Consider the following 12,819-nt stretch of genomic DNA (forward strand, 5'->3'; position numbering starts at 1 on the left):
GAATCAACTTTTTTGTTACTGTTGAAACCAACAAAAACAAAAACTGCATAACTTGTCATGCACCTACAATAATATCCGCATAACCTGATGTGCATCCAAAAATATGGCTGCATAATTCATTATGCATCGAAAAATATGGTTGCATAATTCATTATGCATCGAAAAATATGGTTGCATAATGCATTATGCATCAATTTTTTATATATCCGCTAAAATCAACCAAAACAGTGGTTACATAACTTGTCATAGATGCATAACTTGTTATGCAGTCGAGAAAATGGATGCATAACCTGATTTGCATCCAAAATATTGCTGCATAATGCATTATGCTTCGAGAAAATTGTTGCACAATCTTTTATGCATCGAGAAAATAGATGCATAACCTTATATGCATCTGTAAATATAGATGCATAGTTCATTGTGCATTAGTTTTTTTGTATACGCACTAAAATCAACCAAAACAATGACTACATAACTTGTTATAGATGCATAATGTGTTATGCAGTTGAGAAAATGATTGCATAATTCGTTATGCGTATGCAAGATGTGTTATTCATCTTTTTTGGTGGCTGCATCATGGTTATCTATCAAGTTTTCCAAAATTTTGCCTAAAATGATGATCACCTCCGATTTTTTCGTGAAAAACGAAAATTTGATATTGTTGTTTGTACTCGTTGCGTAGCTCTCTTTAAAAGATTTCCAATGATATAAAATTTGTAAAATTCCAAGGCGCGGATTTTTAGATATGTTATATCCAAGTTGCATTGCTAATTATACCCCTGATGCATAACGCGTCATGCAGATGCATAATCCGTCATGCAGACATTTTTAATAATTTCATATAATTATGGGTGTCATGGAAATAATTATGGGTATCACGATACCTAAAATTAATTATGGGCCTGACAATGAAAAAATTATTTTTTTTGGACCTGCGCCTAAGTTTTCCTTTTTTTTACCCAAGGGCCCAATACTGGTCAGAATTATTGGGCTGGGGCACTTGGGCCCATATACAAACTATATAGTACAAACAGGGTGTTCAGTATTCTGTTCGCATGGAATCCGGGTAGCTCTCAGTAAAGCTGTTGAGATAAAGCTTACACATGGAATCTAGGTAGCTCAAATCTTAGTTTTGAAGATCTGAAGGAAGGATTTTGATGATTCCTGTACTGCAGGTGCAAAATGGAAGGATATCTTTTCTAGTTACTAAAACTACAAGGGCTATTTCATCCCCATAGTTTGTAATATGGGAGCTCACTCCCTTACAGTTTAGGCAATCAACGATCGTTTTTTTATGTTCTAGACCAAACCACCAGTGTGGCTGTCCAGAGTATTGTTCAGCGAGTCATAGTTTTCGATGAAGTTCAGTTGGCTGAAGGGAAAAAAAGCAAAGAAAAAGGAATCAAGATTAATGACAAAAAGCCGCTTAGTTGAGCAGCAAAGGCTAGTTTTTTGCAAGAAAACTGACATTGCAGAATCGGAGATCCAGAACTGTAGGATTCCGTATGAATTATCATGTAATTGATCATTTGAAGCTAATTTGTAAAACAATATGGAAGTTTACGGGAAAAACACCGAATCGTTAAACGCTGTGCAACAAGTGATTTCTTCATATTCAAGCAGATAACATAAATGAAGACAATGGAAAATGAGAAATCAAAATTTGTTGAAGTGTTGGAGTTCATTCAACTGCTTGTTGAAGATCTTTTAACAATTCTCTAAGTCATATTCTTCGTCTATCCAGCATTTACTCATCAATGATTTTACACCTAATAAGATCTCACACACCTCTGGATGGGATTTATCTGAAGTCAGAAAGACATGAACACCATTTTTCAGCTCTACCCAGCTGCAACCAGGCTCTTTTTTCACATGGTCATTCTTCATTGTCTTTCTAATCTTCTCGGTTTCATCCCAACCAAATTCTGCAGCATGCATATTCGACAGTACCACGAAACTGCTTGAATTCTGCGGATTCAATTCAAGAATCTTATCTGATGCAAACTGTGCAAGCTCAATATCTCCGTACAATTTACAAGAATTAAGAAAGGTGCACCAAACACTAATACTTGGTCTCAAAGGCATCTCCTTTATGAATTCCAAGGCTTCCAGTAAGTGCCCACTCCGGCATAAAAGATCAACCATGCAAGAATAATGCTCTGGTCCAGCTGATACCAAGTTATCTTCTGTCATTAACCTAAAAAATTTCCAACCTTTTTCAACCATACCTCCATGGCTACAAGATGATAAAACTGCTAAGTAAGTGATTCCATCCGGATTTATTTTCAATTCAAGCATCTTTTCAAACATCGTTAAAACTTCTTCGACTTGCCCATTTCTTCCATATGCAGAAATCATGGTAGTCCAGAGAAGTGTATCTTTTGTTGGCATTGCATCAAATACAAGTTTTGCTGAATCAACACAACCACATTTTGCATACATGTTCACGAGAGAACTCCTAATGATCAAATCTGGTTGAAACCCAGTTTTAAGAATGCAACCATGCACTTGATTTCCTTGTGGAATTGAAACTAGAGAAGCACAAGCATCAACAGATATCGAATATGAGAATTTATCAGGTTTTAGACCCTGAGAAACCATAGAAGCAAACAATTTCAAAGCTTCTTCTCCTAGTTCACACTGCAAATAACTAGACATCATTTCATTCCAAGCAATCATCTCTTTCACCATCATCGAATCAAACAAGTTGCGACTACTTGCAAGACATTTGCATCTTGAATACATATTAAGCAAACTATTTTGCAAAACAACATTACCATCCAAAACACCTGATACTAAAACATGGGCATGAACTTGCTTACCCAACTTAACATCTGCCAGACCAGAACAAGCACTTAGAGCACCAGAAAACGAATACCCATTAGGAATTACATCAAACTCAATCATTTTCTGAAACAATTTCAATGATTCATTAAAACGTTTGTTTTGCACATAACCCACAATCATTGAAGTCCAAGTAACAACATCTCTTTCAGACATTTCATCAAACACATCTCTAGCATCTCTTAAGTTCCCACATTTCAGATTAAAATTCATCAATGCTGTCATCAAGATGGTGAATTTATGAAACCCATTCTTAATAATAACAGCATGAATCTGTTTCCCAGTGTTGCAAGATTCAAAGGTTGCATTTTTAAGAGCATTGCAAAGAGAATACTCATCAAATGCTGCTCTTTCATGAAAGTATGAAGCCGGAACAATCTCGCTCAGCGATCTCACCAATATCTTTGAGCGAATGGGTATTGTAATTGAAGGCTTTCTTCGCAGAAATTGAAGCAGTTGGAGATGGTTTTTTGCCCTTGACATTCATTCCCCAGAAAAAAGAAGGTATAGCCACAGAACCGGATAAAGTTTAAACCTTCATTATTGGTTCCTGTATCTTACTGGTTCGTCAAACCCGAATAAAGTTTATACCTTTTATTGCCAACAGCCCTGTCATTTATTCTTCTTCTCCGCGTTATTGCCAAGCCAGGGATATTTTACAGAGGAAACGAAAGATTTTTAGAGAGAGGGGCAAACAGAAGCAAGAAATTTGGGTCTCGCTCTAATGGCAGAAGATGCAAAAACCTTGAGAAAAATATCAGTAGCTTTTAAAGATCTAGCAGATACTGTTGATTCAAAAACCCTAGATGTTGAAGTTGCACCATTTTCTCATGCTTGTTCACTTGTTTCCCCTCTCTTTGGTTGCTTAGGAATCGCTTTCAAGTTTGCTGAAATGGATTATGTTGCCAAAGTATGTCTCCATTTATTACTAGTAGTGTCAATTTTGGTTAGTCCAGTTATTATATTGGCTGCTCAGGAAAATTAATCTATTTTTCTATGAAAATTGCTGCAGGTTGTTGATTTATCGGAAGCATCAAAATCAATACAAACATTGGAGTCAATGTTGGAATTAGACATTGAACATAAAACTCTAAAGGTAGCTGGTAGTCATTCCAGAAATCTGTTAAGAGTCAAGCGTGGGATCGATATGGTTAGGGTTTTATTTGAGCAGATTTTAGTTACTGAGTAAGTTCTTCTCTTTTATCTATCTGAATTTTAAAATACTGTGAGTTCATTAAATTAGTTTACTGACATTGCTTAGACAATGGAACATTGCGTTAAAATTAGAACCTGTTAATACCTATGTGAACAAAAATGTCAACCACCTCAGACCTGTCTTCCAACCCGATTTTGTTAAAAACAGTCCAATGCGGTGACTGAGTCTGAAAATGAACTCTGGTTGAGTGTGAAATGAAGGCTACTCTTTTTTGGCATGCCAACAAGGCCCAGGACCTGACGGGTTTCAGGCCACTTTTTTGAAGTAAACTAGAACATTGTTCTAAGAATATCATTGATATGCTTCGAAAAATCTCTGGTACTGGATTGCTTTTGAAAGAAATGAATACAGCCTTTATCTCCCTAATCCATACAACCCAAACATCCTGAAACTCCCGAGTGATTTTGGACGTTTTAACACCGCTTGCAAGGTTATTTCTAACTCTTAGCAAACAGAATGAAACCTCTTCTGGATAATATCATCTTGCCTTTCCAGTCCGCCTTTATCCCAAAACTGCAAATATCAGATAACATCGCTCATGAATTGATTCTAGTCATTGTGCTTAGTGTGTCGAGTGTGCATTCTTATTGGTTGCTCTATAATCCTGGTTTATGTATTGGTGCTTACTAATATATGCAGTTAACTTTAAGTGGATCAAGACCTTCAATTCAGGTTTGAAGTTTAAACATAAGGTCTAGGGACATCATATGCAAGTTGAATATCTTATGGTTACGTGTCAAGTAAAAAATTAATTGGGTTCGAAAGGGAAATTTCTCAAGCTTATCACTTTCTATTCGATTAATGAAAATGGAGCTTAGATGTTGTTTCAACTTTATGTTTTTGAGGTCTCTCTAATTTAAACATTTTAAAGAATTTGCTGGAAGGGTCTATTACTTCCTCATATGCTTGTGTTTAAAAGTGAATTATTTGATGGTACTGTATGTATATCAGAATCATTTTGGACTATCAATTGGATAGAAGGACATAGTATCTTGAAGAATCTCAGTCGCTGTTGAGGTTCAGTGGCTGTACAAATGAAACTGTGGTCCTCTCACCAAAAACTCTTGAATCTACTGAATAGCCATTACGCTTTATGTTATTCAATTTCCTCAACACTTCTTAAGCCTTGATTCTAGTTAGTCTAGTTAGTCTATTCTGTAATTCTGTTATCTGTCCCTGCCAAACAAGAAAAGGCTTCCAATATTCGCATTGGTCCATCTAACTGACTTCTACAGATTGTAGTTTCTGAATGCTGGGTATAACTGCTATAGATATAGTGTCATGTTAATATTCGTTAGACGCCAGAAGATTGATGTTCATAGGTAAAGTGATGTTTTTTGATGGAAATTGCCTAAAACTTGCACTAATTATTATGACTCTACGTTGCAGGGGTAATTCCTTGAAGGATCCAGCATCTAAGGCATATGCCCAGGTATTTGCTCCTCACCATGGATGGGCTATCAGAAAAGCAGTTGCTGCGGGGATGTATGCCCTTCCTTCAAAAGCACAGCTACTGAAAAAGCTAAATGAAGATGGTAAGTTTGTTTGTTTTATTTTTGGGAATTCAATTTCATAGGAAAGATATCATGTGATCAACTACTTGTGACTATATATGTTAGTTTGAGGGCTGAGGGCACAAGTAGTTAACAAACTGCACTCCATTGCACTGCAACCACGATACCGGTAATTTCCTCTTTGATTTACCCCCTGAGAGGAACAAATAGGTCAATTTCAACCATTGTTAGCCATTATATAGATTGATGTGTTACACTGCAACCTGCAACCACGGTTTCTATTCCCTGCTTACTTACTATATATGTTAAAGAGTTGACAACTACCTGGGTGAAGAATCTTTCGAGGCTAACTGCAGGGGATAAGTTCCTGCAAAACATGAAAATAAGGTCGTTATTAGTTTTTGAGATCAAACATCCATTTTCCATGTATTGTTATGTTAGGATTCAGTTCGAAAACCGGGTTTGAATTTGAGAGCTTTTTAGTAAAAAAACTTTAAAATGGCATTTTACTGGAAGCGCTGTAACCTTCTTTTTCTTCTTCCTCTTCATCTGGATTTGGTCAGTTTTCAGGATTTTCTCTGAAAAATCAAAAATCATACTGAGAACGATATTACCGTGTTTTAATATATTTAATATTTTCCTGAAGTGCAACTTGAGTACGGAACTGTCTTTTCCCTAGTTCATGTTACTAGTATAAATGGGATAGCATCTTAGTGGCCCTAGAGTCTTGTTTTTTCTTGTTTGTCCTGATTTGAGCAGTTTTTAGGATTTTCTCCAGAAATTTTTTTCCTTTCCTAATTTATATTTTTTTATCTCCCTTGTGTGATCTTAAGACCATCTAATAATATCAAAAATCAACCCACGCTTATTGGACTGTCAACTATGCTGTCCTGTGAGTGCTAAAGTGGGGACCCTGATAAAGAGGCCTCAGGGTGTGTGGGCAGGTGTTACTGTTGTTCATGTGACAATTATATCATGCCCCATCACTTATACACTAGATACGATTCTAATAGAATCCTTCTACACCCCATGAGAAAAGTCCCGAGATTTCTCCCTTGGCCTTTTGGGAAGTGGCTTTAAGTTGGATGTCAAAGCCATGTTCTAATGGGAGCCGGCTTTCACAGCCAACGGACAGATCATATACCTTCAGGAGAAACCTCGAAATTTCTTTGGGTGGGTTAATCACTTTTTATTAAAGATATTCTTCGGATAAATATTGCTGTAGTTTTTTCAAAGTAGCTTGACTTTCATAACTACACGGGCTTTCAATTTTAACTCCAAAGATAAGCTGATGCATTGTTAATTTTCTGAAATGCTTATTGCAGAAGTCTCGGCAAGGATTGAAATGCAAAATTACGTTGCAGCATCGGCTCCTGTCATTCAGTATGTTGACAAGCTATTCCTTTCAAGAGAACTGGGCATAGACTGGTGAAAACTCAGAAGAGGACATCCGACTACTCCTCGTGTTCATCATGTATTCAGCCGTGTACATTATTTATTTACTTTTTACAAGAAATTACCACTGTCTAGAAACTATTATCGCATTTGTAACTTTTCCACAAATAGTGTCAAAGGGGGATTACAGGTATTTCTGATTGTACCTTAAATCCCCAGTTATCCTAACCCAAACATTAAGTTAATAGTATAAGTTACTGGATGTGGTATTGTAAGTGTCTACTTCTTACTGTTTCGTCTGTAATGCACTGTCTATTTTGGCGTTTGTCTCCTTTATTTGTTTAGACTCATGTGAAGTTCCATCAATGACTAACTCTTGGGTTATTTTTAGCTTTAGAATTATGGGGTATCCAAAATTTTCAAGGGTGGTGGTTGAAATGGAAGTGGACAGCACAGTTAGAAGCAGTACTTGACCCAAATCTCTTGAAAGAAACCTTGTGGTACGATGTTGACCCAAATCTCTTTAAATCTTCTTGTTTCCCCTAGTAAGAAATTACTTTTCCATGTAGGAAGCACTAATACAACTCATATTAGTCGCAAAGCAGCAAGCACTAGAACTCATTTAGTCGCAAAGCTGGAAAAGGATATCTACCCTCCAGGCTCTTGGTTAAGTGTCTAAGAATACCATGAATTGAATCTTTCTTAAAGAAAGAAATATTAAAGCAAAACTTTGCCAAGGAGTTTCACTTGTGTGCTTGCAAAATGTGCACCTAATTCAACTTAAAATCCGTAAGAATATAAGACAAACTAGGGGGTATCCCTTTACCGGGAAGGTACAAGAATTCGTATTAAACCAAACTGGAAAAATACCTCATCTCATAGCGTATGAAATTCAGTACCCTCCCTAATAAACTAAGCTACACGTAACTGCGGGATTATCCTGCATGAAAGAAAAACTTGATGGCCCCATCGGGGAAAAACTGTGGGCTGTTTTAATGAGAGACCGCGGGATTACACCGTTGAAAAGCATTTTAAAACAACTGCATAACAAATATATATCGGTCGAAGGGGTAGTTTTAAAAACATATCCTTGTCCAATGATATAGGTCAGCATTTAGAGGGACAAAATTTTACAATAAGAAAGTCATCTAATCAGAGACCGAGGGAGTATCTGTTAGCAGTGTTGAAAAATTGGCCACATGAGTCCATGACCTAGTACTAGTACCGTTATTGGATAGGATTCAGGACTAAACCAGTCATTGCTTTATGTCACGGTTGTTGGTTTCACAATAGTTGTTTGGTACAATGAATAATAAGTTAGTACCATCTGAAAGCAAAATGAGAATCTCTTGACACTGTTTTGTACAAGTTGTTTACTAGTCGTTTCTGGTCAAGAATAAGTTGGTCCGCGTTGAATTTCATTTTCAAGTTTTTCTTGACAAAATAATTCTATCTTATTACTCACTTCCACTCCCAGTCACTTACTCCTATGTCACACCCGACAATTCTACGCGTCGAATTCGACTATAAAAACAAGGCACATAGAGGTCTCAAATGAAGAAACACTACTACTCTCTCAAGTCTCAATCTAGCTCAATACTTGCTGCTTGCACTCAATATTATCTCTATTCTTTGCAGTGCCATGGCTAAAGTAGCAAGACGTTTGCGCAATGTTTCCGCGGCATTCATAGAACTAGCAGATACTATAAGCAAGAACCAAGATGTTGAAACCGAAGATTTCGCCCGTGCCAGTGCTCTTGTTGCTCCTTTCTTGGGTTACTTGGGTTTCGCTTTCAAGTTTGCGGAAATGGATTATGTTCCTAAGGTCTCCATTTCATATTCTCGTTCTCTGCTGTCATAAACTTTTGTACTACTTTTTTTTGGTTCATAACTTAATATGTTTTTTCTATTTGGATTACGCGTCCAGGTTGGTGATCTAGCTGAAGCTTCAAAGTCTTTTATGACGTTAGAAGCAATGCTGGATCGAGACGTTGAACAAAACACTGTTAGATTAGCTGGTAGTCATTCAAGAAACCTTCTACGAATCAAACGTGCAATCGATACAATCCGATCTTTCTTCAAGCTGATTTTAACTACGGAATATGGGTATGTCTAATGAGCTATACGCACTCCCTTAAAAGAAATGACAGACACAATATCAGACATAAATTTTTACTAAGAATATTCTCGTCGACTCTCTGTTGTTATTGCAGGGACATGTCCTTGAAAGATCTAGGAATTAAGGCTTATGATGAAACTCTTGCTCCTTATCACGGATGGGCCTTGCGGAAAGCCGTACATACCGGGATGTTTACCCTTCCTACAAAGGCACAGTTCTTAAAGAAGGTGAATCAAGACGGTAAGTTCGACTCCAGATAATCAAGATGGTTGTTTTCTTATATAATTCATACGTAAGCCAGATCATACTGTGTGTGTGTCTAAAGAAAACAGTCCATGATGCGATTACATCTTTTTGTTTTGTTATTCTTGCAGAGGCCTCGGCAAGAACTGATTTGCAAAGTTATGTTGATGCATCAGCTACTGTCATTCAGTACGTTGACAAGCTTTTCCTTTCAAGGGAGTTGGGTACAGAATGGTGAAACCTTTGGAGCATGGTCAATTATATTGAGCATATACGTCTTACAAAGTTATGATAAATATACAAAGTTATAACAAAGGAGAGAAGTGATGTAGAGGGTGGGATGGCAATCTCTTTAAGACAAATACACGTTTAGGTTTTGATGCATTCCCCTCCTCCAAGTTTAGTCTAGGATTTATACGATTCTTGTATATTTGACAATAAATATGAACCTTTAGTTGCTTTCAAATGCTTTTATAATAATAGCCCCTTATGAAATGTGAATCACCACTGGTTGGTGGGGAATATATGGGTTGAGACAAACCAAGCTTTAGTTCATGTGTGGGATGTAGGCGTGTGTTGATTTAAATTAATCATGTCACAATCAGTGATTAGTAATTGCTTCCAAAAATACAACAAACTGTTAAGAAATCCAATGAATTAGTAAAATTATTATTAATGGCATTTCTTTGTGTGTAGGAATTGAAATATGAATGGCATAATTTCAATTTAAAATTATTAACTAATATCAGAAGACAAGGCAATAATCAGAAGCCGAGCAAAAAACTGGGCTCCAACTCCCTTCTGAATAATTATGCCTACCCTATGAAACAAAAAATTGTTTACCTTGGAAGTCGAATCATGTCTAATAAGGAAATTTTTCAGTCTCTCTAAGAAAACCACAAACTCTTCACCAAGCTCACCCAAGGTCGTGAAAGCCGAGGTACCAAAGCAATAACCATATCTAGAGCAGATGTCGAGATATTTGTTGCGTTTACGGTGAACAACACGAGAGATAGCCACACCAGGCAAAAGGTCTGCACACCATTACCAGTGAAAGGAGAAACATCGGTAACAACAAAACAAGTGTCTCGGCCATTGTCCCAGTTAAGAACCAAAATATCTGTTGGTCTAGCTTCACCACCATTATTAGCAAGGAACCCAAGAGAAGCCTCTTTTTTAGCTTGTACTCCAATTCAAAAGAAAATATCTGACAATGTATCACACACAAGATCATGACGAAATTTCAATCCAACTTCATGTGCACGGTGTATAGCATGATCACCAAAAACATCCATATTATTCCCACAACAAGAACAAAGATTATCTTTGGCAAATAAAGGAAGAACCAGCCTATAACCGAGAACTGCACTAAATTGAAGAGGCCCAATTTTTTGTCCCATACCCTCTATATGTGGCCATCAGGCAGTCTTGAGTATGCTTTATCTTATTGTTCTGCCACAGGGCAAGATCTCGTTGTGTCATACAATAGTTGGTAGGCATTTCCTTCATCACATGGTCAAAATACATAGCTGTCAATTTACTCATTAGATGCGAGGGTTAGCTGTTTTGACACAGAGGGAAAAAGAACCAAACCGCAAGCATGGGTGAACGCGTCTAAAGCAATCATACAAAGTGAGCTCATACATGTGATGCCCATGTGCACAAAATATCACTTTGTAGTTATTGAGTTTGCAAGCAAGAAGCGAGGTAACAATGCTGCATAGTATCTTCCATCGTGTATAAATCCAAACCACCACTCTTAATAGGTACTGAAGCCACACGCATCTGTAAATTCCCAAAACCAAGACCATCACAATTAACCAATTGTTGAATAAAGTTAAACAAGTGATGATCAAAAATTGTTTGAGCCTCATTAACAAAAGCCGGGTCAGTTGTTTTCAATGTGAAATAAAGTTTATAGACACCTAAACAACTCCGAAGCAGCTGCATCTCAATCTGAGGATCTTTCAAACTTTGAATAGCATCCATCAGCTGTAAAGTTTTGTTAACACGAGCATTAACTAACTGGTTGTAGAAAAGGGGATCGAGACTTACAGGGCCACCTAAGAGCTTAAATCCCAAGGGAGGTCTATCGATATCAGAAGGAAAAACCGACGCCATAGTGCTCCTTATATCAATAGTAGGCTAGAACACCTCGGTTTTACGAATATTAAGATCAAGGACAACCAATCATCCTCCCTCTCTAATAATATGTAAGGCTTTGAAAACCATAAGAGTATCTCCAATCAAGGTCTCATCGTCCAGATACCAGGCTTGCAAATCCAAATCACAAATACAGGAGATCTTCAGCAAAACTGGGTGTAAGGTCAGCGCGAAAAGCAAAGGCCCCATAGATCACCTTGCTGAACGCTCTGGCAGATACTATAAGCCAGAACCAAGATGTTGAAACCGAAGATTTTGCTCGTGCCAGCGCTCTTGTTGCTCATTTCTTAGGTTACTTGGGTTTCACATTCAAGTTTGCGGAAATGGATTATGTTCCTAAGGTCTCCATCTAATATTCTTGTTCCCTGCTATCCAAATTTTTTGCACTACTTTTTTTTTGGTTCATATCTTAACGCCATGTTTTCTGTTTGGATTACATGCAGGTTGCTGATCTAGCTGAAGCTTCAAAGTCTTTTATGACATTAGAAGCAATGCTGGATCGAGACGTTGAGCAAAACACTGTCAGATTAGCTGGTAGTCATTCAAGAAACCTTCTGAGAATCAAACGTGCAATCGATACAATCCGATCTTTCTTCAAGATGATTTTAACTACGGAATATGGGTATGTCCTACGAGCTATACGCACTCATTTAAAGAAATAGCGACACAATATCAGACTCCAAATATAAATTTTTACTAAGAATATGCTCGTCGACTCTCTGTTGTTATTGCAGGGACATGTCCTTGAAAGATCTAGGAATTAAGGCTTATGATGAGACTCTTGCTCCTTATCACGGATGGGCTTTACGGAAAGCCGTGCACACCGGGATGTTTACCCTTCCTACAAAGGCACAATTCTTAAAGAAGGTGAATCAAGATGGTAAGTTCAACTCCAAATGATCAACATGTAAGTTTAAAGGGGATGATATGTTAATGATGCAAACATATCTTTTTGTTTTGTTATTCTTGTAGAGGCCTCGACAAGATTTGATTTGCAAAGTTATGTTGATGCATCAGCTATTGTCATTCAGTACGTTGACAAGCTTTTTCTTTCAAGAGAGTTGGGTACGGAATGGTGAAATCTTTGGAGAGCACATTTTGGTCACATCTCATGTTCAATTCTGTTGAGAATTTGGTCCTACAAAGTTATGATAAATATCATACAAAGTTCTAATAAAGGAGAGAAGTGTTTTGGATGGTGGGATGACAATCAGTTTGAGACAAATATAGGTTTTGATGCGTCCCACCCCTCCAAATTTAATCTAGAATTTGTACAATTTTTGTGTAATTGCCAATAAAAATGAACCTTTTAGCTTTAGTTGCTT

General features: G+C 37.2%; 4 protein-coding genes across 4 annotated transcripts; 3 read left to right on the forward strand and 1 right to left on the reverse strand.

The window, feature by feature from the left end:
* Positions 1 to 1,707: 1,707 nt before the first annotated feature.
* On the reverse strand, positions 1,708 to 3,327 carry LOC113291804 (pentatricopeptide repeat-containing protein At2g13600-like). Its single transcript, XM_026541295.1, has one exon. It carries the CDS (start codon positions 3,325 to 3,327, stop codon positions 1,708 to 1,710), a length of 1,620 nt encoding a protein of 539 aa, XP_026397080.1.
* A 128-nt stretch (positions 3,328 to 3,455) lies between these two features.
* On the forward strand, positions 3,456 to 7,305 carry LOC113290125 (accelerated cell death 11-like). Its single transcript, XM_026539664.1, has 4 exons — positions 3,456 to 3,754; positions 3,857 to 4,029; positions 5,450 to 5,595; positions 6,900 to 7,305. Exons 1-4 carry the CDS (start codon positions 3,569 to 3,571, stop codon positions 7,004 to 7,006), a joined length of 612 nt encoding a protein of 203 aa, XP_026395449.1. The 5' UTR covers positions 3,456 to 3,568; the 3' UTR covers positions 7,007 to 7,305.
* A 1,243-nt stretch (positions 7,306 to 8,548) lies between these two features.
* Positions 8,549 to 9,973, forward strand: LOC113286427 (accelerated cell death 11-like). Its single transcript, XM_026535052.1, has 4 exons — positions 8,549 to 8,794; positions 8,897 to 9,075; positions 9,183 to 9,328; positions 9,463 to 9,973. The coding sequence occupies exons 1-4, from the start codon at positions 8,612 to 8,614 to the stop codon at positions 9,567 to 9,569; spliced, it is 615 nt and encodes a 204-aa protein (XP_026390837.1). The 5' UTR covers positions 8,549 to 8,611; the 3' UTR covers positions 9,570 to 9,973.
* A 1,007-nt stretch (positions 9,974 to 10,980) lies between these two features.
* On the forward strand, positions 10,981 to 12,573 carry LOC113291805 (accelerated cell death 11-like). The gene is made up of 5 exons (XM_026541296.1): positions 10,981 to 11,038; positions 11,711 to 11,835; positions 11,938 to 12,116; positions 12,229 to 12,374; positions 12,467 to 12,573. The coding sequence occupies exons 1-5, from the start codon at positions 10,981 to 10,983 to the stop codon at positions 12,571 to 12,573; spliced, it is 615 nt and encodes a 204-aa protein (XP_026397081.1).
* Positions 12,574 to 12,819: the final 246 nt, after the last annotated feature.

The sequence above is a fragment of the Papaver somniferum genome, chromosome 6 (assembly GCF_003573695.1).
Source record: "Papaver somniferum cultivar HN1 chromosome 6, ASM357369v1, whole genome shotgun sequence".
Lineage (NCBI taxonomy): Eukaryota > Viridiplantae > Streptophyta > Magnoliopsida > Ranunculales > Papaveraceae > Papaver > Papaver somniferum.